At 41.1% G+C, this 25347-nt stretch overlaps 2 protein-coding genes and 1 long non-coding RNA gene across 4 annotated transcripts in view; 1 reads left to right on the top strand and 2 right to left on the bottom strand.

Moving 5' to 3' along the window:
- The window catches only part of LOC309382470 (protein mono-ADP-ribosyltransferase PARP14-like), a 32467-nt gene extending 19145 nt beyond the window's left edge, over nt 1–13322 (bottom strand). For both annotated transcript variants that reach the window (XM_081934014.1, XM_081934015.1), the window contains exons 1-8: nt 10991–13322; nt 10200–10339; nt 10067–10100; nt 8875–9093; nt 7842–8075; nt 2835–5086; nt 1882–2118; nt 795–1016 (exon numbers count right to left, since the gene is read on the bottom strand). In XM_081934014.1, the coding sequence (XP_081790140.1) occupies nt 795–1016; nt 1882–2118; nt 2835–5086; nt 7842–8075; nt 8875–9093; nt 10067–10100; nt 10200–10339; nt 10991–11180 (3528 nt within the window). In that variant the 5' untranslated portion in view covers nt 11181–13322. The remainder of the gene's footprint in view (nt 1–794; nt 1017–1881; nt 2119–2834; nt 5087–7841; nt 8076–8874; nt 9094–10066; nt 10101–10199; nt 10340–10990) is intronic.
- Nucleotides 818–6271, top strand: LOC309382472. The gene is made up of 3 exons (XR_014173676.1): nt 818–873; nt 4236–4333; nt 5946–6271. It is a non-coding gene; the product is annotated as an uncharacterized lncRNA (long non-coding RNA).
- A 763-nt stretch (nt 13323–14085) lies between the features above and the next one.
- Nucleotides 14086–25347, bottom strand: part of LOC309382469 (protein mono-ADP-ribosyltransferase PARP14-like) — a 32733-nt gene continuing 21471 nt past the window's right edge. Inside the window, exons 13-18 of the mRNA XM_081934013.1 lie at nt 23758–23925; nt 21591–21815; nt 20894–21496; nt 18799–18947; nt 16887–17061; nt 14086–14978 (exon numbers count right to left, since the gene is read on the bottom strand). Of these exons, the coding sequence (XP_081790139.1) occupies nt 14689–14978; nt 16887–17061; nt 18799–18947; nt 20894–21496; nt 21591–21815; nt 23758–23925 (1610 nt within the window). The 3' untranslated portion in view covers nt 14086–14688. The remainder of the gene's footprint in view (nt 14979–16886; nt 17062–18798; nt 18948–20893; nt 21497–21590; nt 21816–23757; nt 23926–25347) is intronic.

Here is a 25347-nt window from a genome sequence, read left to right as displayed (position 1 = left end):
TAGGTGGATCCAATATCTTCAATAAAATATAACGACTGTCAGAATAGGTGGAAGCCAGGAAGCTGTTAAGTGCTTTTACTACAATTTACTAACATTATGGCAAAATTGCTACTCACCCCCCCCCCCAAAAAAAAATCCATTAGGCTCTGGATAAAACTATTTGCTTTGACTGTCCTGAAAGACATCACTGATGTCATCTTTGAGAAGAAGAGATGATTGACTGGAAGATACTGCCAAATTCAATGAGAGTCATATGTGCATTATTCCACAGAATATTTAAACATGGTGAATAGGCATCTGGCTGGATTTGAACATACTATGTCACACATCCTAACAAAACAAAGCATTACGTTTGGTAAGAGAGTCAGTTTGGTGTAATGGCTAGAAACCAGGAGACCTTGAGTTTAAGTCCCATCTTAGCCATGAAATTTTGGACTAGCTGCTCTCTCTCAACCCAACCAACCTCACAGGGTTGGGGAAGATAGGATGAGGAAGGTGTGTTGGTTATTCGCCGCCTTAAGTTATTTGTAAAAATAGTAAAGGTGGGATAAAAACAAACGAAGAAATGAATTAATTAATTTAGTCAAAATCAAGCAAATCACATTGTAGCTTTGAAAGATACATGGACCACCTTTGAATGTATCTGGGGAAATAGATGCCCATCCAATAGTCCAGCTTTGCTGCTGCTGTTTTTGTAATAATTAACTGGAACTTACAATTATTTTTGCAAATTGAAGTTTGAGGTTTCGTAAAAACAAAGGGCAGTTTCTTATTTGGAAGAAAAGTAACATTACCTTTATATTTTTTTTATCTTTTGGATGTAAGAGAACATGAACATTCTGAAGGGACTTGATATTCTTCTTTCTACTGAATGTAAGTATTTCTTGAAACATACATTTAGCCACTTCATAATTTGGAAAATTAAAACCTCCAGTCCCAATGGCTGGGAATGAGATAGACTTTAATGACAACATTTCGGCCCTCTCCAGACAATTTCTCATAATACTTTTAAGTATCTGTAAAATATAAAGCAATATTTCACAATTACGCTTTAAAAGAACCAATATTAACATAAGACTTTATTTAGGAGCCAGAACAGACAAGAGGTGTGCACAGATCAACCTCATTCACACATAAAGACAGGGATATGAAAAACATGGAGAGTTATATCCAACTACATCAATTCAACATATTCAATTGCATCAAAACTATAGCTCTGGTATTGAAGAATGGCTTACAAAGAAACGTCTCCTTTTTTAAATTAAAAGACACAATGTATATTATATCAGTCCATCAACAGATAAGCCAACCCTCAAAATTTCTAAATAAAGTATGATGGAAAATATGCCAATGGATAAGCTGTTCCCAATTTGTCATAATATTTTAAAATTCAAGAGTCAGCTTATATATGGGCTTAATTCACAGGTATATACACAAGTATATACAGGTAATTTAAAAACTATGATCTTATATCCTTATAGAATAAATAAACCCATCTGCAGATAAGCCAAACGTTTAGGTGCATTTTAACAGCTGAGATTCTTAGCTTCACTTATATAAAGTACTTAGGGATAAGATGGACAATTTAGCATACATACTTTGTAACTTTAGTATAAACTAACACACAAAAACTGATGTTAAAACCAAAACTGTACAGCAGAGCCATTGAGAATACCCAGGAAAGTATTGGCAAAGCTCAAGAAACTGCCTTGAGTATGCATAAAGAGCATAGAAGGAAATATCAGTTCCCGTTATTCTTTAACCTGAATTGTTAATCTCATAAGATTATAAACAAAGGTCATAAATAATCCTTCTTTTTGACTCCTGAACATTACATTCCATGACAATTACAGCAAAAAAGGAAGCAAAATAAACCAGTACCTTGGTTGCATTCCCTTTTCCTGCATCCCACTGGGGAACTATAACGTGGAACAAGAAAAGGCAGGCAAGATTATGCCCGTGGGTTGGAATTAGACAATTGCCTTGGGCTCCTTGATCTTGGACCATTTGTTGAAACTCAAGTTGAAGCTCAACTCCAGCCTTCTGAAGCAAAGCTTTTGAAAGTGGGCCTATGCCAAGCTTTAGGTCTTCACCAATAGTGCTTACGATAATATCCGTCTGGAATCAAAGAGACGTTAAAATTATTTCCAAGATGATTTTATGTATTACAAGATTAACTGCCTAAGAGCTAGGAATGTATATTACAGAGTATTATTTGACCTATTATATTATTATTAAAGTAACACAGGGAGAAAACAGTCCCTTAACAAATGAGACATCTTTGATCCACTGGAGACTTCAGCAGGGAATGGGAACAGTATGGGAGAAGGGTTGCTAATTCCTTGCAACTCCCATCTCTGTGACTCATATCCTAATGAATTGGTTCTGATTATTCATTCAAGAGGTTGGACGAGTGGCAAGAAAATCACTAGTGCTTCCTTCCATTATCAAGGTTTAAGCATGCCTTTTCCATTAACAGCACTATGGAAATTCAGTCCATATCCTTTTCCTGGATGTGAAAAGTAGAATTTCCTATTACTCATGCAGCACATCCCTGGTTCAGAGTCTTCTCTCCAAAGGCAACAGCCATTAAAATTAGTCAAGTCTAAAAGATTATTCTAGTTTTTTCTAAGATGCGCATCCAATTCTAATCTAACTCAACAAATCCAACTGGGTGTTGGAGAAGACGGTGTTCAGATGCAAATTTTGTTGTAGAGTTCTCCTTCAATGTGAAATATCAGCATTTTAGAAGCATAATAATAAATAGTCTGAAATAAATATGTTCTATTTGCATTGAGGATAATTCAAATTCCTCTGCTAATTGAAATGCTTACCGTAGCATCTTCGAGGCCTTTTTCTTCTACGATAAGTTTCAGACCTTCATCAGAAGTCACTACAAGATCTTTACTCTTCAAAGGTTGACCGTCTGATGGAGGAGGCAGAGGTGTGGGTTGGGGTGGTCCGCTTTTAAACACTTTGTGTAAAGCATCAGAAAAAGCCTGAACTGTTTGAGGAGTCATATCTACCAGGCAAATCTGTTTCAGGCTGCCATTCTCAGAAAATTCTTCTAAGGTTTCCTTAATGGCTGTTAAAATGGAATGAGTGCACTCTTTTATTGGGAATCCAAAAATCCCAGAGCTTATGGCAGGGATAGCTATGGAGCGATGCCTGCATTTTTCTGCCAGTTTTAAGCTTTCCCTTACAGCTTTCTTTAAGAGTTGTATACAGTTTTCTTTGTTGGCACTGGTCCACCTTGGCCCAACAGCATGAATCACCTGTTTGCACGGCAAGTTCCCAGCTCCTGTGATTACTGCGCAGCCGGGCTTCAGATCTCCACATTTCTGTATAATAACATCACATTCATCTTGTAATTTTCGGCCAGCCGCTTTTAGCAAAGCATTGGCAAGGCCACCAATGTGCTTCAGTGTTTCATTTGATGCATTGACCACAACATCAGCTTGATAAGTGGTCAGGTCTCCCATGAAGACCTCTATCACCACACCATTTTTAAAGTTTACTTTGGTTTGAAGGTGTTCTACATTTTCCCCAGAACCTCCATTTTTCTCATCATCTCTTTGCAATCTGATCAAAGAGCTGAATTCCATTTTTACTAGCTTAACATAGTGATGTTCTTGGTTTTTGAAAAAGTCTTTCACTCCAGGTTTATCAAACACTACATTTACGGAGTAGAGCGAAGAGAGCACTTGTTCCACCACCACTGTTGCTTTTGTCACTACTTCCTTGGGTCCACTCAAGACAATGTTCCTCTGTTTTGGCAGAAGTCCAAAATTAATTCTCAGGCCCTTCTTATTCAAATCACACCAAACCTTCTGCTTTTCCTCCTCTATAAACTGCACAATAGCCACTGACTTGACAGGAATTACTGTCTGCATGTGTGTGTTTTTATCAACAAAATCAGAAAGTTGCTGGTAGACATCTGCTACAACTTTTGTATAACCAGCTACAATAATTTTAGCGTCTCCATCCATATCAACCCAGTCCTCAATTATTACACTTTCTTCAACAGAATTGTTTAGCTTCTGCAGATGCTTAATTAATTCTTTCCATTGCTTTCTGTGGATGAGTTCTGGGTCCTTCAATATAATGTGTTTATGAGACAAGCATTTCTTTATTTGTTCCTCTGCTTTTAAGAGGCCTTCAGGACAATATCCTACCAATGCTATAGAATCATTTGTAAGTTCATAGGCTGCATTAATTTTATTTGCCCTAAACAGGCTCCTTGATACCTTGTCAGAATCTACAAATTGTAGGAATTGAAAAATAGAAGGATGAATGTTGATGTTTTTCTCCCCTATCCTGACCATCTTCTCTAGTAAGTCACTTTTCATTTTGTAAACCTCTGCAGCTATTCCATTCAGTTGCAACTGCTTTGCTGAAGCATCATAACACCATTTTTGTCCAGTGTTTTCTTCACTGATATTCTCTTCTAGCAAGATCTGCTGCAAAATTTTATACTTCACTGGGGAAATTGACAACGTTTGCTGTAATGTTTGCCTGGCTATTTCAGCTTCTTTGGTCAAATGTTCTACGTATTCACTCAACTCTTTCTCCACACTATCCACAGTGAATGCAAAACCAGCTAGAGTAACACAATTTTTGGAGTCATCCGGGAGAGCCAACACATTTTTTAACAAATTGTTTTCAATGGTCTCCCATTTTTCTGGAATGATTTTGCATTTAACTGTCTTGAATTTTGACAGGATGCATGCAAACTCCACAGAAACTTTATCTTTCCAAGATCTAACCAATTCTTTTATGGATGTTCCTTGTTTAGCTAAAATAGTTGAGGGAGACAGTACGACTTCTGGTTGCTCACAAGTTGCCTGGGGCCATATTAGTTCACAGAAACAATTGGCCATTTCTTTCTCTACTTCTTGAATTAATGTACACTTTCCTTGTATAAACTGCCATATATAAGGATCTAAAGGGACACTGATAGATTCCGGCATCTTGATTTGTGGCTTCTCCTTTCCATACAAAACTGTACCCAATGAACTGTAGAATGGATAAACCAGGACTGACTGGCCATTTAATGAGTGCTGCTTTTTCAATGCTGTCAGAGCAGCTAAAAACAAAGAAACACAAATAGAATATACTGAGAATTTGTATCAGAAGTTGCAATAGAAGCAGATAGATACAATTCAGCTTCCATGCAAAAGAACAGTTAATTCATGCACACTGTTTACAAAACAAACACAATTTTTGAATTTCTTGGAACACAGGCGGCTTGGAGAATGGGGAGGGGGGAAAGAGGGGATAATTTTGTGGAAGGGGCAAGTGCAAGTGCGAATGGGGCTGTGAGCTCTCACAATAAGGCGATTGTTAGGCTGCGGGTGCCCGCAACGAGGATAGCATGAGTGGGGCCGGGGAGGCTGTGATGAGGATAGTGTGAGTGGGGCTACAGGCCTCTGTGATGAGAATAATGCAAGTAGTGCTGCGGGCAGTCACAATGAGGCTCGCACGAGTAGGAGTGTAGGCAGCCACCCAGGCCAAGGATTGTGCAAGTGGAGCTCTGCGCACACCAGCCGGCCACTCACGTGGCCTGGTGGCGATTACCTGGTTGGCCGGTAGTGGGCTGCAGCCCACAGCTTGCGGACCTCTGAATTAAATCACAAGTATTCCTCATATTTTATTCACATCATACATGTTTGATTTATTCTATGATCAAAACAGAACCATTTATTATTATTAATTAAGTGTATTATGGCTGCCTACTCTGGGTAATTTACAAAATCCAAATATAGAATTTAAAAAGTTAAAAACATAAAACAAAACTTGACAATCCAGACTTACAAATAACCATCACAATAAAGCATGATAGGGCTCCATAAAGATACTAATCTAGGTCTGTGAATACTTATACTTATTTCCATCATGTATCACTGAAACTCACTAATTTCACATAATATTCTTATATCTTTCAGCAAACAACTTTCAATTCCATCTCTGTAGTCAATGTTCCATAATTCAAGCCCATTTCTTTACTCTGCAAACCACATTCATGGAGTAAAGTAGAGACCAACAAAATGCACATTGCCTGTCTCACAAACACCAATCTTTGTCCCATGGTGTAATATAAGTAATCCTCGAGTTACGAATGTAATAGAATGTAATAGAACCTGCCAAGATCCCTTCCAACTGTTATTTCATTTTGTATTTTGTTACCTAAATAATTGAGCTAGGGTTCCCTCACACACTTTAATAAGCATATTGCTTTAAAATGTCTGATATGGAATTATTTGTTTTTAGTTATTTTACTATGCAATTTTCAAATAAATTATAATTATATGGGCCACTAAATGATATATTACATTTACCCTTATATTGTACATGTAATCCTCAAGTTACAAATGTAATAGAGCCTGTCAATTACATTCGTAACTCGAGGATTCATTTGATTGAATTATGTTAAATGAATATGATCACTCCCTGCTTTCCCCAATGCATTTGGTTAATCGAGGTCATGCAGGTCATTAAATGCACATGAGGTATCTCAGAGTGGGGAACAGCATGCAGGGCCTAGTGCTGGAGCAGGTCATCCAAGGTCTCCCCCAATCTACTGAGATACCTCATGCTCCCCTGGGGCTCCCACAATTGCTCCCACCCCATCCTGCCCCGCTGGGTCTCCACAAATTGGGTGTGCTTTGCTAGCATCCCGGATTCCACTTACTCCTCCCCACCCCATTTCCCATGGATTACTTTTTTTTTTTAAGATTTCCAGAGCTCCAGAAGAGGCTAACCCACTGGCAGAGAAGCCAAAGTGTTTTATTCAGATGGTGGCGAAGCTGTAAGAACATGAAATCTAAGGAAAACATTTTCGCCAACTTCTGAGTAAAAGACTTTGGCTTGGGGCCATGTGGCCAGCAGGCCTCTGCTAGTAGAAAAGGCCTGCACGGGGCCACAGAACCCTCCTGCTTCAGGATCAATGAGGAGAATGCTTACTTTGTCTCATCAGGCTGAATTGTAATCCCCTTGTTGATCGGCTGCTGCACCCCAATCCCTGAAGCTGCTCATTCGAACTAGCCAGCAGCAGGCAGGAGGCTGCTGGACACTGGCCAGACTGGGCCCAAAGCCTGCAGGGTGTCATGGCAGAGAAGTTGGTCTTTTATTCAGATGGGGAAAGTTTTTTTCCTTACATCTCTCATTCTTACAGCTTCACAGGCTTCTGAATAGAAGATTGTGGCTTCTCTGCCACATGGGTCAGCCTCTTCTGGAGCTCTTTGAAAAGTTAGTACATTAAGCTTCCCCCCCCCCCCCCGCCCCCGGCAGAGAGCCAAATAGACCCTCCGAGGGCTGGATTCATCCCCGGAGGCTCCCTTTCAGCCTGTAATGGGCCAGGGGAGGCCTTTGGATGTCCGAATGGGGCTTCTGAGGGACACATCCACCTCTCAGAAGCTTCATTTCAGCCTTCAATGGGCCAGGTGAGGCCTGCGCAGGCCTGATAGGAGGGGCAGATCCGCCACTCAGAAGCTCCATCTTAGCTGGTAATGTTCAGGATGAACGTTGCAGACCCTCTGCGGTTGTTTGTAAGGGCAAACAACTGTCATGGTACTGCAAGTTTCATAGTTTTGGGCCTTGTTCGGAAACACTAGGGGGCACTGATCACATAACTTTGAACATTTGCTAAGGGAATGTTTGTAACACCTGTAATCAGTTTTGGGCTGCTGCTGATATGTCTTCTCTGCTAATTCTGCCATTCAAAATTCTACTGATAGGCACACACCAAGCCCAATGCTGTTATGTGTCCAAACTTCCCACATCATTGTTTTATTTCTAGCCAAGCAGTAGCAAGCTCTTTTTGTGTAAAAATAGAAAATTACCTTGAGAGTCACCAAATGTAACCAGAGCTGAATTTTCTGTGGGTAACATCTGAATATCAGACACCTGTCCTCCATGTTTTGGACTTTCAAAATAGAGAGTTAGGAATTCACTGGATGTTGCATCTGGGATGTTCTCCACTCTGATTACATGAGTTAATTCGAGAAGTCTGGCTGTAAGTCTATACTGCTGGAATCTGCAGTTCGTAGAACACTGCCTGAGAAAATTTGCAGCTGCTAAAAATAGAAATCAGATGCTCTTAAATATGTGCCTCCCATTTCTGTGCACGTATGTGAAGACAGAGTGTTTAAAGTTTCAATTACAGGTACCGTATTTTTCGGAGTATAAGACACACCGGAGTATAAGACGCACCAAGGTTTTGAAGACACAAATTTTAAAAAAAGTTTTTGCACTTTGCAGACCTCCCAAAAAAGGCCTGTTTTTCGCAAAAACGGGCCCATTTCCACCCCCAAAAGGCATGAATAGCCTTTAGGGGGCTTGCAGAGTGCTCCTGGAGGAGTGGGGGAGCCAAAAACGAGCAAAAAATGACCTGTTTTTTGTTTTAAAAAGGGCATGGATAGCCTTTAGGAAACCTATAGAGTGCTGTTGGGGGCTGGGGAGGGGGAAATTGAGCAAAAAAACAGCCCGCAGCCCCCAGGAGCTCTCTAAAAGCTTCCTAGAGGCTATTCCTGGCCATTTTGGTGAATGGGGCTGGGTTTCAGAAGGCAAAGAAATGCTGTATTCAGTGTATAAGACAAACCCAGATTTTCAGCCTTTTTTTTTGAGGGAAAAGGGTACGTCTTATACTCCGAAAAATACGGTACTCAACTTTCAGCTATTTTAATGTAGGAATCAAAATCCCGATCAACACTCTCATAGATTCGTGGGGTTCAAACTCTTGTGACCCACAAGTGACTATGGGTGACAGGGACTGCAGTCCAACGTATCAGAAGCACACTTGAGTGGGAAAGCGTATAGTACACCATAGGATTCTCCAAATATTAAACATCTGAGCAATGAGCTTAGAGATCTTACCAGTGCTTTGCTGAAAGGTTACTACTGCAGCCTTCTTCTCATTTATCTGTTCAATATGGAAGGTACTATCTCCCGAAAGAGCACTGATGTTATCTACCAATAGCGTTAATGTGTCCAGGTGAATATTTTCTTCAACATTTTCAAGAACTACTTGTGAAGATTTTTGAGGGTAGTCACGAATATCCTTCTCAGAACGTGGAGCATCCACAGCTGGCCCACCTGTTAGGGTAACATTATTTATTTGGCAGTCTTGTTTCACTTTTAATTTCAAAAAGGAAAAAGTAAAAAGATTCCGCTACACTGGGGGGGGGGGGGTTATATTTTTAAGTTACTTAAATATATCAGGGAGCCGATTGAGCTTGTAAGTTCTAGCTATCTCTTAGGCATAAAAGCTGATTGGGTGACTTTGGACTTTTCCAAGCCCAATCCACCACACAGAATTGCTGTTCTAGGAGAAAAAAATAAGGGTCATAAGAATTAGGTATGTTTGCTATCTTGAATTATATCTAAAAAGGCAGCATTACAATTAATAATATCACACTACTTTAAAATTGTATTCACTTTACTGAAGTTACCTTTATTTTTTATTTTAAAATGCCAGGGTATTCTTTTTCAAACATCCCAGCTTAATTCTCCTGGTTTCTCTTTAAGATAATTCAGATATAGTACTGATGTAGGAGACATGAACTCAATTCTACCCATGTTTACTGGCAACTAAAAAGCTATATCTATAGAGATCCACAAAGTAAATGCTGAATTTGTTGAATCTCCTTTAAAGCAACCGAAGCCAGTGGCTGTACACACACCTTTTGAGCTAGAAAAAGTCTATAGGTTGGCTATGCATTGTTTGGGAAAGGACCTTCCTTTTTTCTTACTATCATAGTATTATGAATCTTCAACCTTGCCCCAGTTTTCTTGCTTTCTTCTTTATGCCAACCAGCTCCAAACAACAAAACTAAGAATTTGAACTTCTGATTTGCTCTTTTCTATATTTTTCAAACACCAGAACACTGTAAAACACCTGCCCTGGTAGATCATCTGCTCCTTATACAGTCATGGAGCTGGCCTGTAAATACCAAGAACTGACGTAAATATCATGATGTAAATATCATCAGCAACTGCTCCCATTTCCAAAATTCCTCTTGGTAAAGGCCAAAGTAAAATTGACTCAATGTTTAAAACTTGGATTTACCCATCTCACTTGCTTGGCCTTCTTCTCCCAGAGCCTAAAAATAAAAAAAGGGAGGGGAACATTAGCATGCAAATAGACTGCCTGGAACTTCAGTTGATCTCTTTTTCAAGGTATGAAATGAGGTTAATGTTACCTTTTTAGAAATTATTTCCTTTTTAGGTGCATTATCTTTAGCTGGGTCTGTTGCTTCATACAGGGAGACCTCCAGCTTTAGTGTTCCTTTTCCTGCCAAGTCAAGCTCATGGATCTTCTGGGAGAGAACTCTTTGCCTCACTGTGTCCCAAAAATAAATACATTACAGGGATCTTTAGAACATTTCTACTTCCAAAAACAAAGAGGCAGCAAATGCAACCTTTGTGTTATCATGCTTAATATAGCTTAGTTCAGCAATTCTTTAACTCCCTAGTTTTCCTACATCACTACAAGAGGTGCATTTTTAATCTAAGGTTAGCATTTTGTTTAATTGCTTTAAACCATTTTCCAAATCTTAAATGATAAATAAAGTTAACTATTAGGCTTGATGAGGATGGTAGTTCCAGATCTGGAGTTAAAAACTGTTTATTGAATGCCAAAGGGTAGTCATCTTTATCAGAGTCCCAAAATTTGTGGGTCTGAAGATAACATTTTCAAACTGCTTTGGAGATTGGAAGAGTGGAAGGGACAGACAAGTGGAAAGTGAAGAGGGGAAATAGCGACCTTTTTCCACTACAAATTTAATTTGCAGAAATCCGATAGTAGTAGGAAGAACAATTGTGTTTATCTCAGCAAAACCGATACTGTGATCCTGAAAACTAGCATTCCAGCCTCCTCTTCCTTTTCACAGAGTTATTTAAAGTGTTTGTCGCTCCTACAGCAAACAAGCAAGGAAGAGAGGTAAAAATTCCCAATGAAGCCCACCGAAGAAGAGTAAGACACCTTCTTTACCTTCCTCCTGGGCAAAGCAAATCAAGATCTGCTCCCCTTGCTTCTGGATTTCGCATTCTCCACCTCCCGACTTTTTGCGGCTTTGGAAGTAGCAGAGCATTTTGTTTCTCAATTTTTTGGGGGGCTCGGGGCTCCCCCAGGCTCCCTGCACCAGCAAAGGAAAGGGACACATCGTTCCTTCCTCCGCCATCGTGGGATAGCGGCAAAACTCTTCGAGTTAGGCTGACCGTGTACCATTTTCACTTTCGTTCTCCCACTATAAACTCGATTCCCAGATTTTATTTTATTTTGTTATCACTTGTTCTTCGTGATGAACGGAAGTGACAAGGCGGCAGCTGGGTATTTGGCTCCCCCCGCGCCCCCGCCGCTGGATCGTATTTCTTTCGAGTTAGTTCGAGCACGGTCATCGCCCCCTTTCTCCTTCCGAAAAAGGTTTTGCAAGCCTGTGGTAATTCCCCTGCCTTTAACATTTAGGGAGGTGTGAAAAAAAGCATTTGTTTTTTAAAAGATGGCGTAGGATTAAAAGAAAACTGCTAGGTTTTATCATTCATTTCTCCATCCGTTGCTTCCTTCCAATCCTCTTCCTCTTTGCTTTGCTTTGCTTTGCTCAGAAACTGTTTGGCTGAATTCTTCTGAGTTTTGTTCTCCACTCCATCCCGAAAGGCAGCAGCAGGAGAAACCGTTCCGTTTGGCACCAATGGTCAGTTCTTTTGAAGTTTTCACGTATACAGACCCCTTGCCCAAAGTCCTCTTCGGTTGACTTCTGAAGTGCTTGAACGTTTTAGAATTTGACTCTCCTGCCTTGATCTTTCGCAAGCAAGAGAATCTGCTTATTCACACACCAAGCGTTTCATCGGTTGGAGGAGACCTCTATCAATGTTGGACTGGTCCAAAGTTGTCTTCTGGTTTTCCATGTAGATGGCTGCTTTTGAACAACTGTTTAAGGTCTTAACAATTCTCCCTCTGGAGTCTGTGGTGCTCTCTGAGCTTGGTTGTTTGCTTTCAGAGGTTTCCTTACCTAACTAGGTAAGACCATCAGTGCTAATGAGTATGGTGTGAGATTGCAATTTTTAAAAATGATACAGTTACTCTTCTCCCTTTGATTAGAAATAGAAACTGGCAGAAACTAGGTCAGTTTTAACCCATCTCTCAAAACTCTCAAATTGGTGAATTCTGGGTGTTAACACTGGCAGGCAGTCATCGCAGTGCCCAGAGTTTTCTGCTGTCTTCTGTTGTTTCCCCAAACCTACTCCTTTTCCCAATCCATGTCTCTGAAATTTCCTGCTCATCTCCCATCCAAGTCCTGGCTTTGTTTTTGAAGATCGGTCAAAGTCACTGAATTGGGGACAGCAAATTACAGACAACAATTCTGCCTGGATCTGACACTATATTTAAGACAAATGATGGGGCTACAGCAGTTTGTGAGAGAGATGATGATGGTGTTCCAGGCTTATTTCTGCTTTGTCTAAGCAACTGCTGTCCAAACTAAAATTAATTGCCAGCATGATTAGCCTGTTTAAAGGAGATGGCAGTTTCATTGTTACTCCAAGTAAATCTGATTGTGATGCAATGTAATTTTTCCCCTTCTGCAAAAGTGACTATGTATTGTAAATATTTCAACAAATGGAAATGGGGTGTCTTTTAAGGTAATCTGAATTTTTATCAAACCATTTATGCCACTCTAGGTAAAAAATGGTAAGATTCCCAGCGGATTTTAATCCTCTACCTGTTGTGGACTTTAGGAGGCAGTGTTCATCTCTGTTTCAAGAGCCAATGAGCCAGTGCTGACTGAAGACATTTGGCCAGCATGAGTAATGGAGCACTGTTATCTTCCCACCAAAGTGGTACCTATTTATCTACCTTCATTTGCCTATTTTTGAACTGCTAGGTTGGCAGGAGCTGGGAAAAGAATGGGACCTCACCCTGTCGTGCCACGCTCAGGTCTTGAACTTGGGCTGTTGGCTTTCCAGCTGACAAGTCCAGCATTTTAAACCACTGATCCATCACACCATCTATGCTATGTTAGAATCCGATCTAATTGACCAGGTAAAAGGTAAAGATGCCTTTGACTCAAACTCAACTCTGCACTCAAGTTTTCTCTGTGTTTCAGAAATCATTTGCCATTGCTTTTTTCCAGAATGGTTTTTCAACTTCGCTCTCTAGCCAAAGCTCTGGAATCCCCAGGTGGTTTGTTGCCCAACTACTAATAAGCCCAAGCTTTTTAACTTTCAGGATTGACTCGGCGCTACCTAACAGGATTTGAAAAAGCTGCAGGTGAACAGATCAATAGTATAAATTTCATGTGGAAACATCCCATGGACATGATGCTATTACCAGATCTCTGGTTCTCAAAGTTGTTAACCATGAAAGTCCAAAAATCTGTCCCCTCCTCAGATCTGCTGGTTGTTAGTTTAACCAGATCAGTCCCCATTATAGTGGTGGTGGTGGTGGGAGAAACCAGCCAAGATTATAGGAAGCTTATTTCCTCACTTCCTGTTACTCAAGATACTGATTCTAAGCATTATGTGATTAGAGCTCAAAGCATTGTTAGAGACCCCATACATCCACCTTACGGTCTGTTTCTGTTGCTCCCCTCTGGGAGGAGGTTTCTAAGTATTTCCACCAGATTCTGTAACAGCTTTGTTCCCTATGCCATCTGATAAACTCGTAAGATTTGTTTTTCTCACCATGTACGTGTATACATCTGAACTAGATTGTTGTTTTTGTCTCATGTATGTGGAGCATATGCATATTTACCATATTTTTCAGAGTATAAGACGCACCTTCTCCCCCGCCTAAAAGGGTGAAAATTTGGGTGCGTCGTATACACTGAATGTAGCCCCGCCCACTCACCGCCCCCACCCTTTGGCCTCTGCTTCCCAGCAATTTACCTCCTTGCAGCAAATAGGAAAATGGGGCTTGTGGAGGGGGCAATAGGCTATGGCAAGCCCTGCAGCCTGAAACAGCTGATCACCGGGAGGTGCTGAAACTGAAAGTGAAACAGGCTGTTTGCTGCAAGGAGGCAAATTGCTGGGAGAGAGAAGCAGACCCCAACATTTGAATGAATTCATTTTTGACAAAGAAGCAAGGAAAAGTATTTCTCAAGGCATTTGGTTTAATTTTCATTAATTTCTTATTATTGACATCCCGTCTTTTCTCCATGTGTCTGAGGGTAAGTATCTCCATGAATTTTACCCACACAACAGCACTGTGAGGTAGGCAGCGTTGAACGACAATGGCAGAGTGAATCTGAATGTGAAGTTTTCCATCTAATTCAGCATCTTCATCATTGCTACCTTACTGGCCCACCTGTCTGTGATCCATTTACAGGCTCCCCCCTCCCCTTGCTGTTGTTACAGATCTAAAAATGATTGATGCCATATAAAAGTTACTGACCTTAACATTTGCATGATAGTGTTCTTGATTATTCATTAGCATGCTGGAATGGTTATTGTTAACCTTCCTAACGTCTTGCATTTATTTTGTCTTGAGTTTATCAATAATATTTTGCACATCCTGAAGAAACTGTAACTTCTGAACTTTCATTTTTAACATAAAGAACGTTTCCTATCTTCTGAATAGCGCATTATTTTATTCATTCAGACACATGCTTTTTTAACAAAAGCACATGGATATATAATTGCTTTTTTTTTTTTGCATTATCAGTTTAACTAACCAAGTTATGGAAACTTGATTAGTTAAATTTTAAATGTAATGAGATACTCTGGATATGCTTGGATGTCGTTGAAAATTACAAAAAGGGTAGGTTTTTTCAGGTTATCAGTTACACTATCGTATAGATCGGTTGCATCAGTCACACTTTTTTGATATGGGACGACTAATCCTTTTGACCCAACACAATATTCTCCCACAAGCACTCTGGCAAGGTACATGTATTTTGTCCCAGATGCATCTGGTTGCGAATAGGTATCGTGAGCAGAGTAAGAGGCGTTTACGGCAAAGTAAGTCCCATTTCCAAAATAGGCAGCTACAAGAGGAAGAAAAGGTGTAAAGAGTCAGCAACAACCAGCGTTCTATCTTTTCACTCTTTAAGGCACTTTGCTCAATAATACATTGGTCATATCAAAGTCAACCCTCAATAAAAACAAGTTTTCCAAGTACGGGTAGTCCTCGGATTACAATGGCAACTGAGACTAGGATGGCTGTGGAGATGTGATAGTAAAGAATGACATTGCATGACTGCATCAATTAGTGATAGTAACCCCTGCGGGAAGAAGCAGGAGTCTAAGGAAAGGAAGGAGGGTACATAGGTTTGTGGGGGGGAGCAGAAGTCTAAAGACTGTGGACAAGTTGGCAAAGGCCACTGGCATACGGGCAAGCTTGTGCAGGTATGTCTACAAAAGCACAGGCAGGTGAGGGTGCATCGTAAGTTCCTTAGGAGAAAAGACACTGGGAACAGTTTGGTGTGATACCTTGCAACCTTGCCTGCTAGGTTCCCACTGCTTGTGGGAAGCCAGCAGAGAAGACTGCAAATAGTGATTATGTGACGCAGCTTGCTACAATCCTCATAATCCCAATCCGGGCACCCAAGTGCCTGGTCTGTGCTCATGTGACCACAGGGACACTGCAATGGATGGGATGGTTGAGGACTGGTCAGCGCCACCATAACAATGAATGATCGCTGAGCAAATGGACATAAACCAAGATTATCTGCAATAAATGGACCCCATCATGTCATCTTGAGCATTACCACAGGGGGAATGCAGTGGTTAGAATGCAGTATTGCGGGGCTAATTCTGCTGACTGCTGACTGCCAACAATTCAGCAGTTCGAATCTCAATGGCTCAAGGCTGACTCAGCCTTCCATCCTTCCGAGGTCGGTAAAAGGAGGACCCAGAATGTTGGGGGCAATAGGCTCTGTAAATAAACCGCTTAGAGAGGGCTGTAAAGCACTGTAAAGCGGTATATAAATCTGTGCTATTACCCTCCATTAGCTCCTCCCTTTAAATTTTATCTCAGCACCTGATTTTTCCATGGATAATTGTACAGGTAGTCTTCAGCTTACAACCATTTGTTTAACAACCATTCAAAGTTACAACTGCACTAAAAAAAAGTGACTTATGACCAGTTTTTTCCCTTTGGTTTTTTTGCAGCATCCTTATGGTCAAGTCATTAAAATTCAGGTGCTTGGCAACTGGCATTTATTTATGAAAGTTGCATTGTCCTGGGGAACCGTGCAATCACCCATTTGTCATCTTCCCAGCCAGCTTCTGAGAAGCAAAGCCAATGGGGGAAGCCAGATTTGCTTAACAAGTGCACGATTCACTTAGCAACCAAAGTGATTCATTTAACAACTGAGAAACAAGGTTGTAACTCACTTAACCACTCTTTTGCTTAGCAATGAAAAATTTGGGCTCAATTGTGGTCGTTAGGTTGAGGACTACCTGTAATTACAACGTTAGGAGTCCTGGGCTCAGATACAAAGATGTTTTCCTGCATGTGGAAAGCACCTTCTACTCATTCCACCTGCCTGGACTACATCTAGCATCATTCTGGAGATCACCAACCCCTCAAGTCATATGATCAATCCTTTTCCATGGGAATTCCTCTCTTAGTGTCCAAACATTTGACTCACCACTGACCAAGTCACTAGGTAATCTACTGGACTCCTGCCAGCAAAGGCTTCAGGAGAAAAAAATGTTATTCTCCCCGCACCACCCCCGGAGGTATACATATTATGCTGTGATGTAATGTGGCTTGATTAGCTTTGGCTTAGCATGTTGTGCTACTCTGCTGCAATGGTCCATAAATCATGGTTACAGCTTAGCATACAACCCCAGATGACTGAAGCTGAGTAAACCTGTTAAACCAAACAGGGCTTAGGACAACTTGTGAAACAGCTGCTACCAAGAACCAGCCTTCAAGCACAATTTACCATGCAATCCAGCGTAACTCCTGTTAAAGCCAGTGCTGTTTATGTGGGTTAATGATGTACTGGCTGTTCCGTGAAAAAGGAGCCTCTCGTTATTTATGCTGCCGTTCTTAGCATCCATCTCCTGCTTTTTTATTTGGTATGCCTGCCAATAGAAAAGGTTTTGTATCCTCTCAATCTGCCAATGAAAAGAGAGCAAAAGTTAGTAATAAGCCATGTCCTTTTAAAAAAAAGAGAGAGAGAATCAATTTGGATCTTTGGAGAATAACACTTCAAGCAAAGGTACTTTTCTTTACTAAAATAAACAAAAAGTTGAAACCAACCAATACAGGGTTTTTTCATCATAGTCGCTATTAAAGGGCAACAGCTGTAGCCATCACCCATTCCTCTAATCCAGGTCTGTGAAACTCCCGGCCTGCAGACCGGATGTGTCACACGCTGGCCACTCCCGGTTTTGCGAAGGGGGAAAAAAAGTCCTGATACGTCACGTGATGCTACCGTGACGTGAGTTGACACCCTTGCTCTAGTTCTATCTTGATCACTGTCGTTCCTGCGTAAACTGTGGTGTCAGAAATGCCCTAATTCATGAGTCTGACCATCAACTAATTCTTGAGGCAGCCCCTTCTGGATCATTCAGAAATACACTACTACTAAATATCAGAAAGACTCTCGCAGAGGAGACAGACTGATTTTCTCAGATGGCGAAAGAAAGCTGATTTCAACGAAGCATTCAAAATACTTCCTAATGTCAATCTGTTTGCCAGAGAATGGGTGTGTGCTTCAATGATGGAGTTTCTTTTGCAGAAGCAACGTAGGCCAAGGGTGCATGTCTACCTAACAAGAATGATAACTACATTTAGTCATTCCTTCAACTAAGGACAGTAGGGAAAATATATTTTCTGAGATCTTTTCTAAATCTGTGCAACAACCTGTATTTGAAGAGCATAAGACATCTGGAATGCATGTGAATATGCCATGCATACCTTTTGCCCATCAAATCCAATTCGCTGCACAGCCTTTCTCTCTTCTAGTACAGATAGTCCTTGACTTAGGACAACTGAGCCCCAAATTTCTGTTCCTAGGTGAGACATTTGTTAAGCTAGTTTTACTCCCTTTTACAAGTTTTCTTGCCACTGGAGTTAAACGAATCACCACCGTTGTTCAGTTAGCACGGTTGTTAAGTGAATCTGGCTTTGCTTGTCAGAAGATCACAAAAGGGGATCACATGACCCCAGAACACTGCAACCGTTATAAATATGAGTCAATTGTCTGAATTCATGGGGATGCTGCAATAGTTGTGAGAAAAATGATTAAGTCACTTTTCCAAGGACCATTGTACCTTTGAGTAGTCACTAAACAAAGTATTGTAAGTCGAGGACTACCTGTAATTATCTTAGACTGCCCTATTCTAAGATCACAGCGTAATAAAAAGAACTGACTTCGGATACTCGGTCAATTTAATAGGACATATGTTCCCTTCTGAGTGCCATACGAGTATTTGCACTTCTGTAAAAGGGACAGTAGAAATCCAGTTCTCCTAAACATCTAATGTTAGTGTCTATGGAGATTCTCAATCATCCAGGTCACAGTTCATTAAAAACTAACATTAAATATCCCAAAGGTGCTTTTTCAAGAGGCAATTGGACTTCCTGGTTTTTCTTTGAAGACGTTTTGCTTCTCATCCAAGAAGCTTCTTCAGCTCTCAGCTTTTGGATGAGAAGTGAAATATCTTCAAAGAAAAACCAGAAAGTCCAATTGCCTCTTGAAAAAGCATCTTTGGGACATTTAATGTTAGTGTTTAATGAATGGATGGCACCAACCTTTTTGGGAGGGAAGAGGGGATAAGGCTTTACTTGCCGTTCAAAGAAGCAGAATAAAAGATTTGGGGTATTTGTTGTTGCTGTTATTGCTTTACCTTTTGAATGGTGTAGTCCTTGCATGTTAGGTTAAACATATCCTGGACTTTTTTATATTCCGTCATTTCTGGTTTCAGCTCCACCACTTTAATACGCATCGTTTCCTCCATGGCATCCCACTCTTCAGGAATTGCGGTTGCCGGATTATCTTTGTAAATGAATAGGAGACAATTCCGTAAGCCTTTACAAATTGCCACTTTCCAATTCTGATTTTTTTAAGTACAAAAATTAGGCCAAATGTAAAAAACGGCATTAACAACACTTACAACTTGGATTACAACATGACATCCAGTTTGAGGGGGCGGGATGGAAAACAAGAGCAAATTATCTTTTGAGTCTGGGCGAAAAGGATTTGGCCTAATTCAATAGTGATGCTGATGACCGACTGCCCTCTGCCTAATAGTGGCAACCTTACTCTCAAACGCAGCATACAGAAGTTGAAGACACCTACCGTATTTTTTGGAGTATAAGACGCATAAGACGCACCTTTTTCCCTCAAAAAAGAGGCTGAAAATCTGGATGTGTCTTATACACTGAATACAGGATTCTTGGCCTCCCGAAACCCCACCCCTTCACCAAAATGGCTGTGCACAGCCTTTAGGAGGCTTATAGAGTGCTCTTGGGGCCTGGGGAAGGCAAAAATGAGCAAACAACTGGCCATTCCCCCCCCCAGCCCGCAGGAGCATTCTATAAGCCTCCTAAAGGCTATGCATGCCCTCCCCTTTTTTTTAAAAAAAAGGCCCATTTTTGCAAAAAAACAGGCTGTTTTGCGGAGGTCTGCAGAGTGCAAAAACCTTTTTTAAAAAATTTGCCTCTTCAAAATCTTGGTGCGTCTTATATTACGATGCGTCTTATACTCAGAAAAATACGGTAATCCTTATGAAGTTCTACAAGCCATGTCTGAATGGGATACCAAGAGCTATGTCTGGTTGCATGCATCAATGCTGTCTGACACTTGCCTGTTCACAGATGGGGGGAGGGGGAATGGATCAAGTAAAAACACTGTATTACCTGCATTATACTTGGCAATAAAATACAGCAAAGGGTAGCTACTTCAATCTGAAGCAAGAGAAAGAAAGAGAAAGAAACAAAGAGGGCAGTGATCTTTAAAGGGTGCCTACTGAAAGCCACCTTATCCCAGAACGAAAATATATCATTTAAGGAAGAAGCACCATCAGTTTCCTGCCCTCAAAACTGAAATAGGTAGGTCTATCAAACGAGTAGGCATGTCTCAAACACCAGAGTAGATTATGCCAATATAAGCTATGAGAATGAGCAGTTTTATTTTAAAATATGCAGGACTTTTGGCTGCTTTTAGGTAGGTATTTTAATACTATATACTTTGTCCCTTTTTTTGTCTTCAAACTGTTTATCAGCCTTCCCTAACACATTGGTCTTAAATATCCCTCAACATGCAATAGAGAGGGAGAATCCCAAACACAACCAGGATGGCAACCTTTGATGCTAGTAGGCTGCAGAATGATGCACTGTAAGAATAGCCATTTTAGACATGTGGTGAGGTCAAGGTTTTATATTTTTAGGGGATGAGGTTTGGATTTGTACCCACCACTGTTACAAAACACATTACATGTTTCCATCTCCAGAAGGGAGAAAGAAAGTGTTGACGTTTAGCCGTAGTGTTCAGGGGTGTTCCAATGCCACTATAAGATATTCACCTGGAGCCTTTGACTACCTCTGCAGTACAGTGGCAGAATTTGGATGCTAGCAGGCAGCCAATTTGATCTCATGGAGAGGAACGAAATTCAAGGGCTATGTAAATTAGGGGGCATGTAATTGGAAGGTGAGGGGGGGGGGGGAAGAAAGAAAGAAAGAAAGAAAGAAAGAAAGAGAGAAAGAGAGAGAGAAAGAGAGAGAGAAAGATGAAGAAGATTCTTGGATGAGAAGTGAAACGTTTTCAAAGAAAAAACCAAGAAAGTTCAATTGCTTTTTGGAAAAGCATCTTTGGAACAACCATGACCTGAATGATTGAGAATCTCCATGGATGGATGGATGGATGGATGGATGGGTGGGTGGGTGGAAAGAAGGAAAAATACAGAATAAAGTCATAAATGTTGGCCAAGGTATAGAACACACCTTCTACTTTTGCAACACGCCGAAGGGCAATGCATGTTCCCTGGTCATCAACAGCCTGCATTTTACTTAGGTCCACTTTGTAACACTTGTTGTTTATGGTCAGCTCATGCAGCCTCTGATGTTGTGCTGCAGCTTCTATCTGCATATTGGTCAGACTGTCAAATGACCTATATTGCCCATTGTCTTCATACCGCCACAGTACAAGATTTGTCAGAAGATCTGCCTTGGATTTTTTTTCCCTGTCCTCTCGGATCCTTCTGATCATTGCCTGTATTTCTGTACTGGCGTGCAAGACATCTTTAGTTATCCCACAAATACAAAGCGAGGGAGGAGAAGCTTCATTGTCTAGTTTCATGGCAATGCGCAACTTTTTCTGGAGTTTCTCCAGGTTTTTATATTCGCTTTCTCCAAAGTTTGAGATCCATTCATCCGAGATAATATATTCATTCTGGGACTCTAAAATCAGGCCCTTAATCCACGCAGCTGCGTTTTCGACGTTTTTCTGGTGGTCACCGCAAATCTGCAAAATGGCTGGCTCATCCGTTCTCTCCCAAAATAAGGCAGGTTTTAATTCCACAGCAGGTATTTTGGTGGTGAAGAATTCTGTAACAAATCAACAGATTCAAGGATTCAGTGCTTCTAACTAATGTGTCTGCTAGCCAAATATTTAAGACCCAGGTGGAAGACATTTTCTTACCTGCTACTTTTGAGAAAAAGGATTTTGGGGTACACACACCTCCACCAGATTTACCAGCTGTGGCTCCTTTTCTCTGCATGCTTGCACAAAATACATCTAGTAGATGCGGCTGGAAAATGATTATTTTAATCTCTCTCACCCCAGGGGTTGATGTTGTACTTGCATAGTCCACTACGGCATCGATCATGCTATCAGCTGCCCTAACCGGATCCCGTTTTGCAATTCCTGTGGGGTTAATAAAAAGTGTGTGTTTCAAACCAACTCTTTCATTTCATTGGTCCAGTACTAAACCCCACCTTTCTTTGGGAAGAGAAAATTCTTCTAATATTGTGCAATATATTTACAACAGAAATTTCAGCTAAAAGTTCTCTATTGCTTTCATTTTTGGGAGGGAGCAGAATCTTTGACACTCCACATATTGGATTCCAATCCTTAAGAGTTTTAGGAAACATGGCTAATTGTCGGAGGTTTGGGAGAATTGCAAGCCAAAAATGTCTAACTAAGGAAACAAAGAGATTCCTCCATGTGATCGCAAGTCTTGAAAAGGTATTGTTACTCTTCCTTGGCAAGATCTTGGCTTTAACCCAACATACCCAACCCATTTCCGTAACATTGTTATGGTTTTAACTATTTAGTCGTGTCCGACTCTTGGTGATTTCAAAATCAAGCATTCTCTAAGCTACCCTGTCAAGCACAGCTTCTTTCAGTCATTGGTCAACGTTGTATCAGATTTGATGTTATCAAGCCAGTGTGTTCTCTGCTTGCCTCTTTTTCTTCTTCCACTACCCATTCCTAGCATTGCTGCCTTCTCCAATGAATTTGCATGCACGACATAGCCAAAGTAAATCAAAAGTAGTCTTATAAAAGCTTCTAGTGATGTGTCTGGTTTTATACGACTTAACATCTCTCTGTTAGTTACTCTGACTATCTATAACAGCGATGGCGAACCTTTTTTGGCTCGCGTGCCACAAGTGGGGGGAGCGCAGGGGGGTCGTGTGCGGGCGTGCCGCACCCATAATGCAACGCACGACCCCCCAGTGCACATGCGCGCACAACGCATGACCCCCCATTTTTACATGCTTTTTTCGCCCTCCCCAGGCTCCAGAGGCTTTATAGGAACCTGGGGAGGGCGAAAAGAGCCTCCCCCGCCCCCCCCGGAGGCCCTCCGGAGGCTTCAGGGACCGTCCGGAGGCTTCCCTGAAGCCTTCGGAACGCTTAAAACCACCCTCTGAGCAAACCGGAAGTGACTTCCGGGTTGCTCAGAGGGTCATTTTAAGCGTTCCGAAGGCTTCAGGGACCGTCCGGAGGCTTCCCTGAAGCCTTCGGAGCACTTAAAACCACCCTCCGAGCTCGGAGGGTCGTTTGAAGCATTCCGAAGGCTTCAGGGAAGCCTCCGGACGGTCCCTGAAGCCTCCGGGGGGTCGGGAGGCTCTTTTCGCCCTCCCCAGGTTCCTATAAAGCCTCTGGAGCCTGGGGAAGGCGAAAAACAGCTTTTAAAAAGGGCGCCTCGTGTGCCCTGACAAATGGCTCCGCGTGCCACTTGTGGCACGCGTGCCATAGGTTCGCCATCACTTATCTATAACATATGCTTCCCTTGATATAACCATAAACTAAAGATAAAGGTTCCCCTCGCACATATGTGCTAGTCATTCCTGACTCTAGGGGTGGTGCTTATCTCAGAGCTAGCGCTGTCCGAAGATGTCTCCGTGGTCATGTGGCCGACATGACTCAATGCCAAAGGCATATGGAACGCTATTACCTTCCCATCAAAGGTGGTTCCTATTTTTCTACTTGCATTTTTACATGCTTTCGAAGCAAAAGCTGGGACAAGTAACAGGAGCTCATTCCATTACGCAACGCTAAGGATTCGAACCACCAACCTTTCTGATTGACAAGCTCAGCGTCTTAGCCACTGAGCCATTGCGTCCCAACCACCATCTACTGGCTTGCAACTCAGTTTTGAGTCCTGCTCAATTTTCTAAATAGACTGCTCAAATTTAAATTAATCTTCAGCGGTCAAGAGCCAAGCTCACATATAAACTTAATATCCTCAGTGATGCTATTTAGGATTATGATGCAATATGAGGTGAGTCTACAACGCTATTATTACTAGAACTTTCATTACGGCTCTTTCTATTGATACAATTTTTCACAAGGCAATACAGACCTGTCCCGATTGCTGGAAATGCAACAGATGTAAATTGCCTCTGCTCACATTCCATGAGTGTTTGAGAGACTTGCTTTTTGATATCATCACCATGCACAAGATGGATTATATTTTTACAAGGCAGATTTCCTCCTTGAGTGCATATGAGGTTATTGTGCGGCTGGGAAGCTGAATGAAAACAAGTCAGGTAGGGGGCAAACAAGCAAATCAATAGGAACACACATTTCCATATTCGAAAACAGATGGATTATATATTGCAATAGATATACGAGTTACTTTGGTTTTGGCTGAAAACAAAGAGTAAACCCCAAAACTATGGGTTTATGGTTAGCAAGTATCAGCCAGACCACTATGACTACTTCAACAAGTGGCAATTCAAACCAAGCGTGGTTTAGTCAATAGATAGATCAGCTAAATGCCTTCCTTTGTTACCTGCATAATCCGTATCTGCAATTTTATTTCATTTTATTTACTGCAAATACACATTTTAAAGTTAATACATTTTAGGCAAATGTGATTGATATGAAACATTGTTTTTTTAAAAAAAAATCTTGATTTTAAAAGTTTTACAAGGAAAAAGGGGTTAAGAGGTTATGGAACATTTTGACAGCTACATCGTGCGGGGGGGGGAGAAGCCCCCCCGGGTCTCGCAACTTTTACAAAATGGAAAAATAAAAAACTATGAAGATTTACATAGATATTAGCAGTTTTAGGTTTAACACAAAATTGTCAGTATATTTCAATCATTTTACTTTTGTCACTTCCTTGAGAGTACATTGTAACAACATTTGGAATAGTGTTTCAATTCACTTTTGTGACCTGAGTCTTCTTGTTGTCGTATCCTCCCCCCCCCCATCCACTGGCAGAGCCTCAGCCCCTCCCTGCTTTGTTTCTTGTGTAACATCCCCCATGTCACCTAAGAGAGCAGTGTGTTTTTTCATGAAAGCCTCTGCTTCCGCAACCATGTTGATTCTGATTCTACTGCTCTCCCAAAAAATCAACATACCTTCTGGTAACAACCACCTAAACCAAACCCCGTTATTATATAATTTTTTTGCTAAGAAGGAATAGTTCCTTCTCTTATCTCTTACTTTCTTTGGGATCTGCTTAAGAATGGTTATTTCTTTATCCTTATATTTTAATGGTCCTCCCCTTTGAGTTCCTAGAACCTCATCTCTTGTGGTTTTTCTAAGAAATTTGACATGAACTTCCCTTGGAACATTATGTGTTCTTGCATAGGCTGAATTAATCCTGTAAATCAGGTCAATATCCCACCCAAGCTGTTGTTTATCTCTGTTAATATATTCTGCTAACATTGTGGTCATAATCTCTTTAAGATCTTCATTTTTAAACTTCTGGTAAATTTTGAAATCTAAGAAAAAAGACCTCCTTTTAAATTCCCTTTTTATCACATGATTCTCAAATTCTACTATCCCCCTTTGGATTGCCTCCAGGTCGTTCCTCATCCCAGCCGCACCCTCCTCTAGCACACCTTTCCGCTGCTCATTCTGTGTGGTTTTTTGTTGTGTCTCTCTGAGCTGGTCATTTAAGTCCTGTAGTAGTTTTTTCATTTCGTCCTGTCCCTTTAAG

This window comes from Natrix helvetica (genome assembly GCF_964273705.1).
Source record: "Natrix helvetica genome assembly, chromosome: 1".
NCBI classification, from domain to species: Eukaryota; Metazoa; Chordata; class Lepidosauria; order Squamata; family Natricidae; genus Natrix; species Natrix helvetica.
Note: the sequence above shows the minus strand (reverse complement) of the source record. Positions and strands in the feature narration are given on the sequence as shown.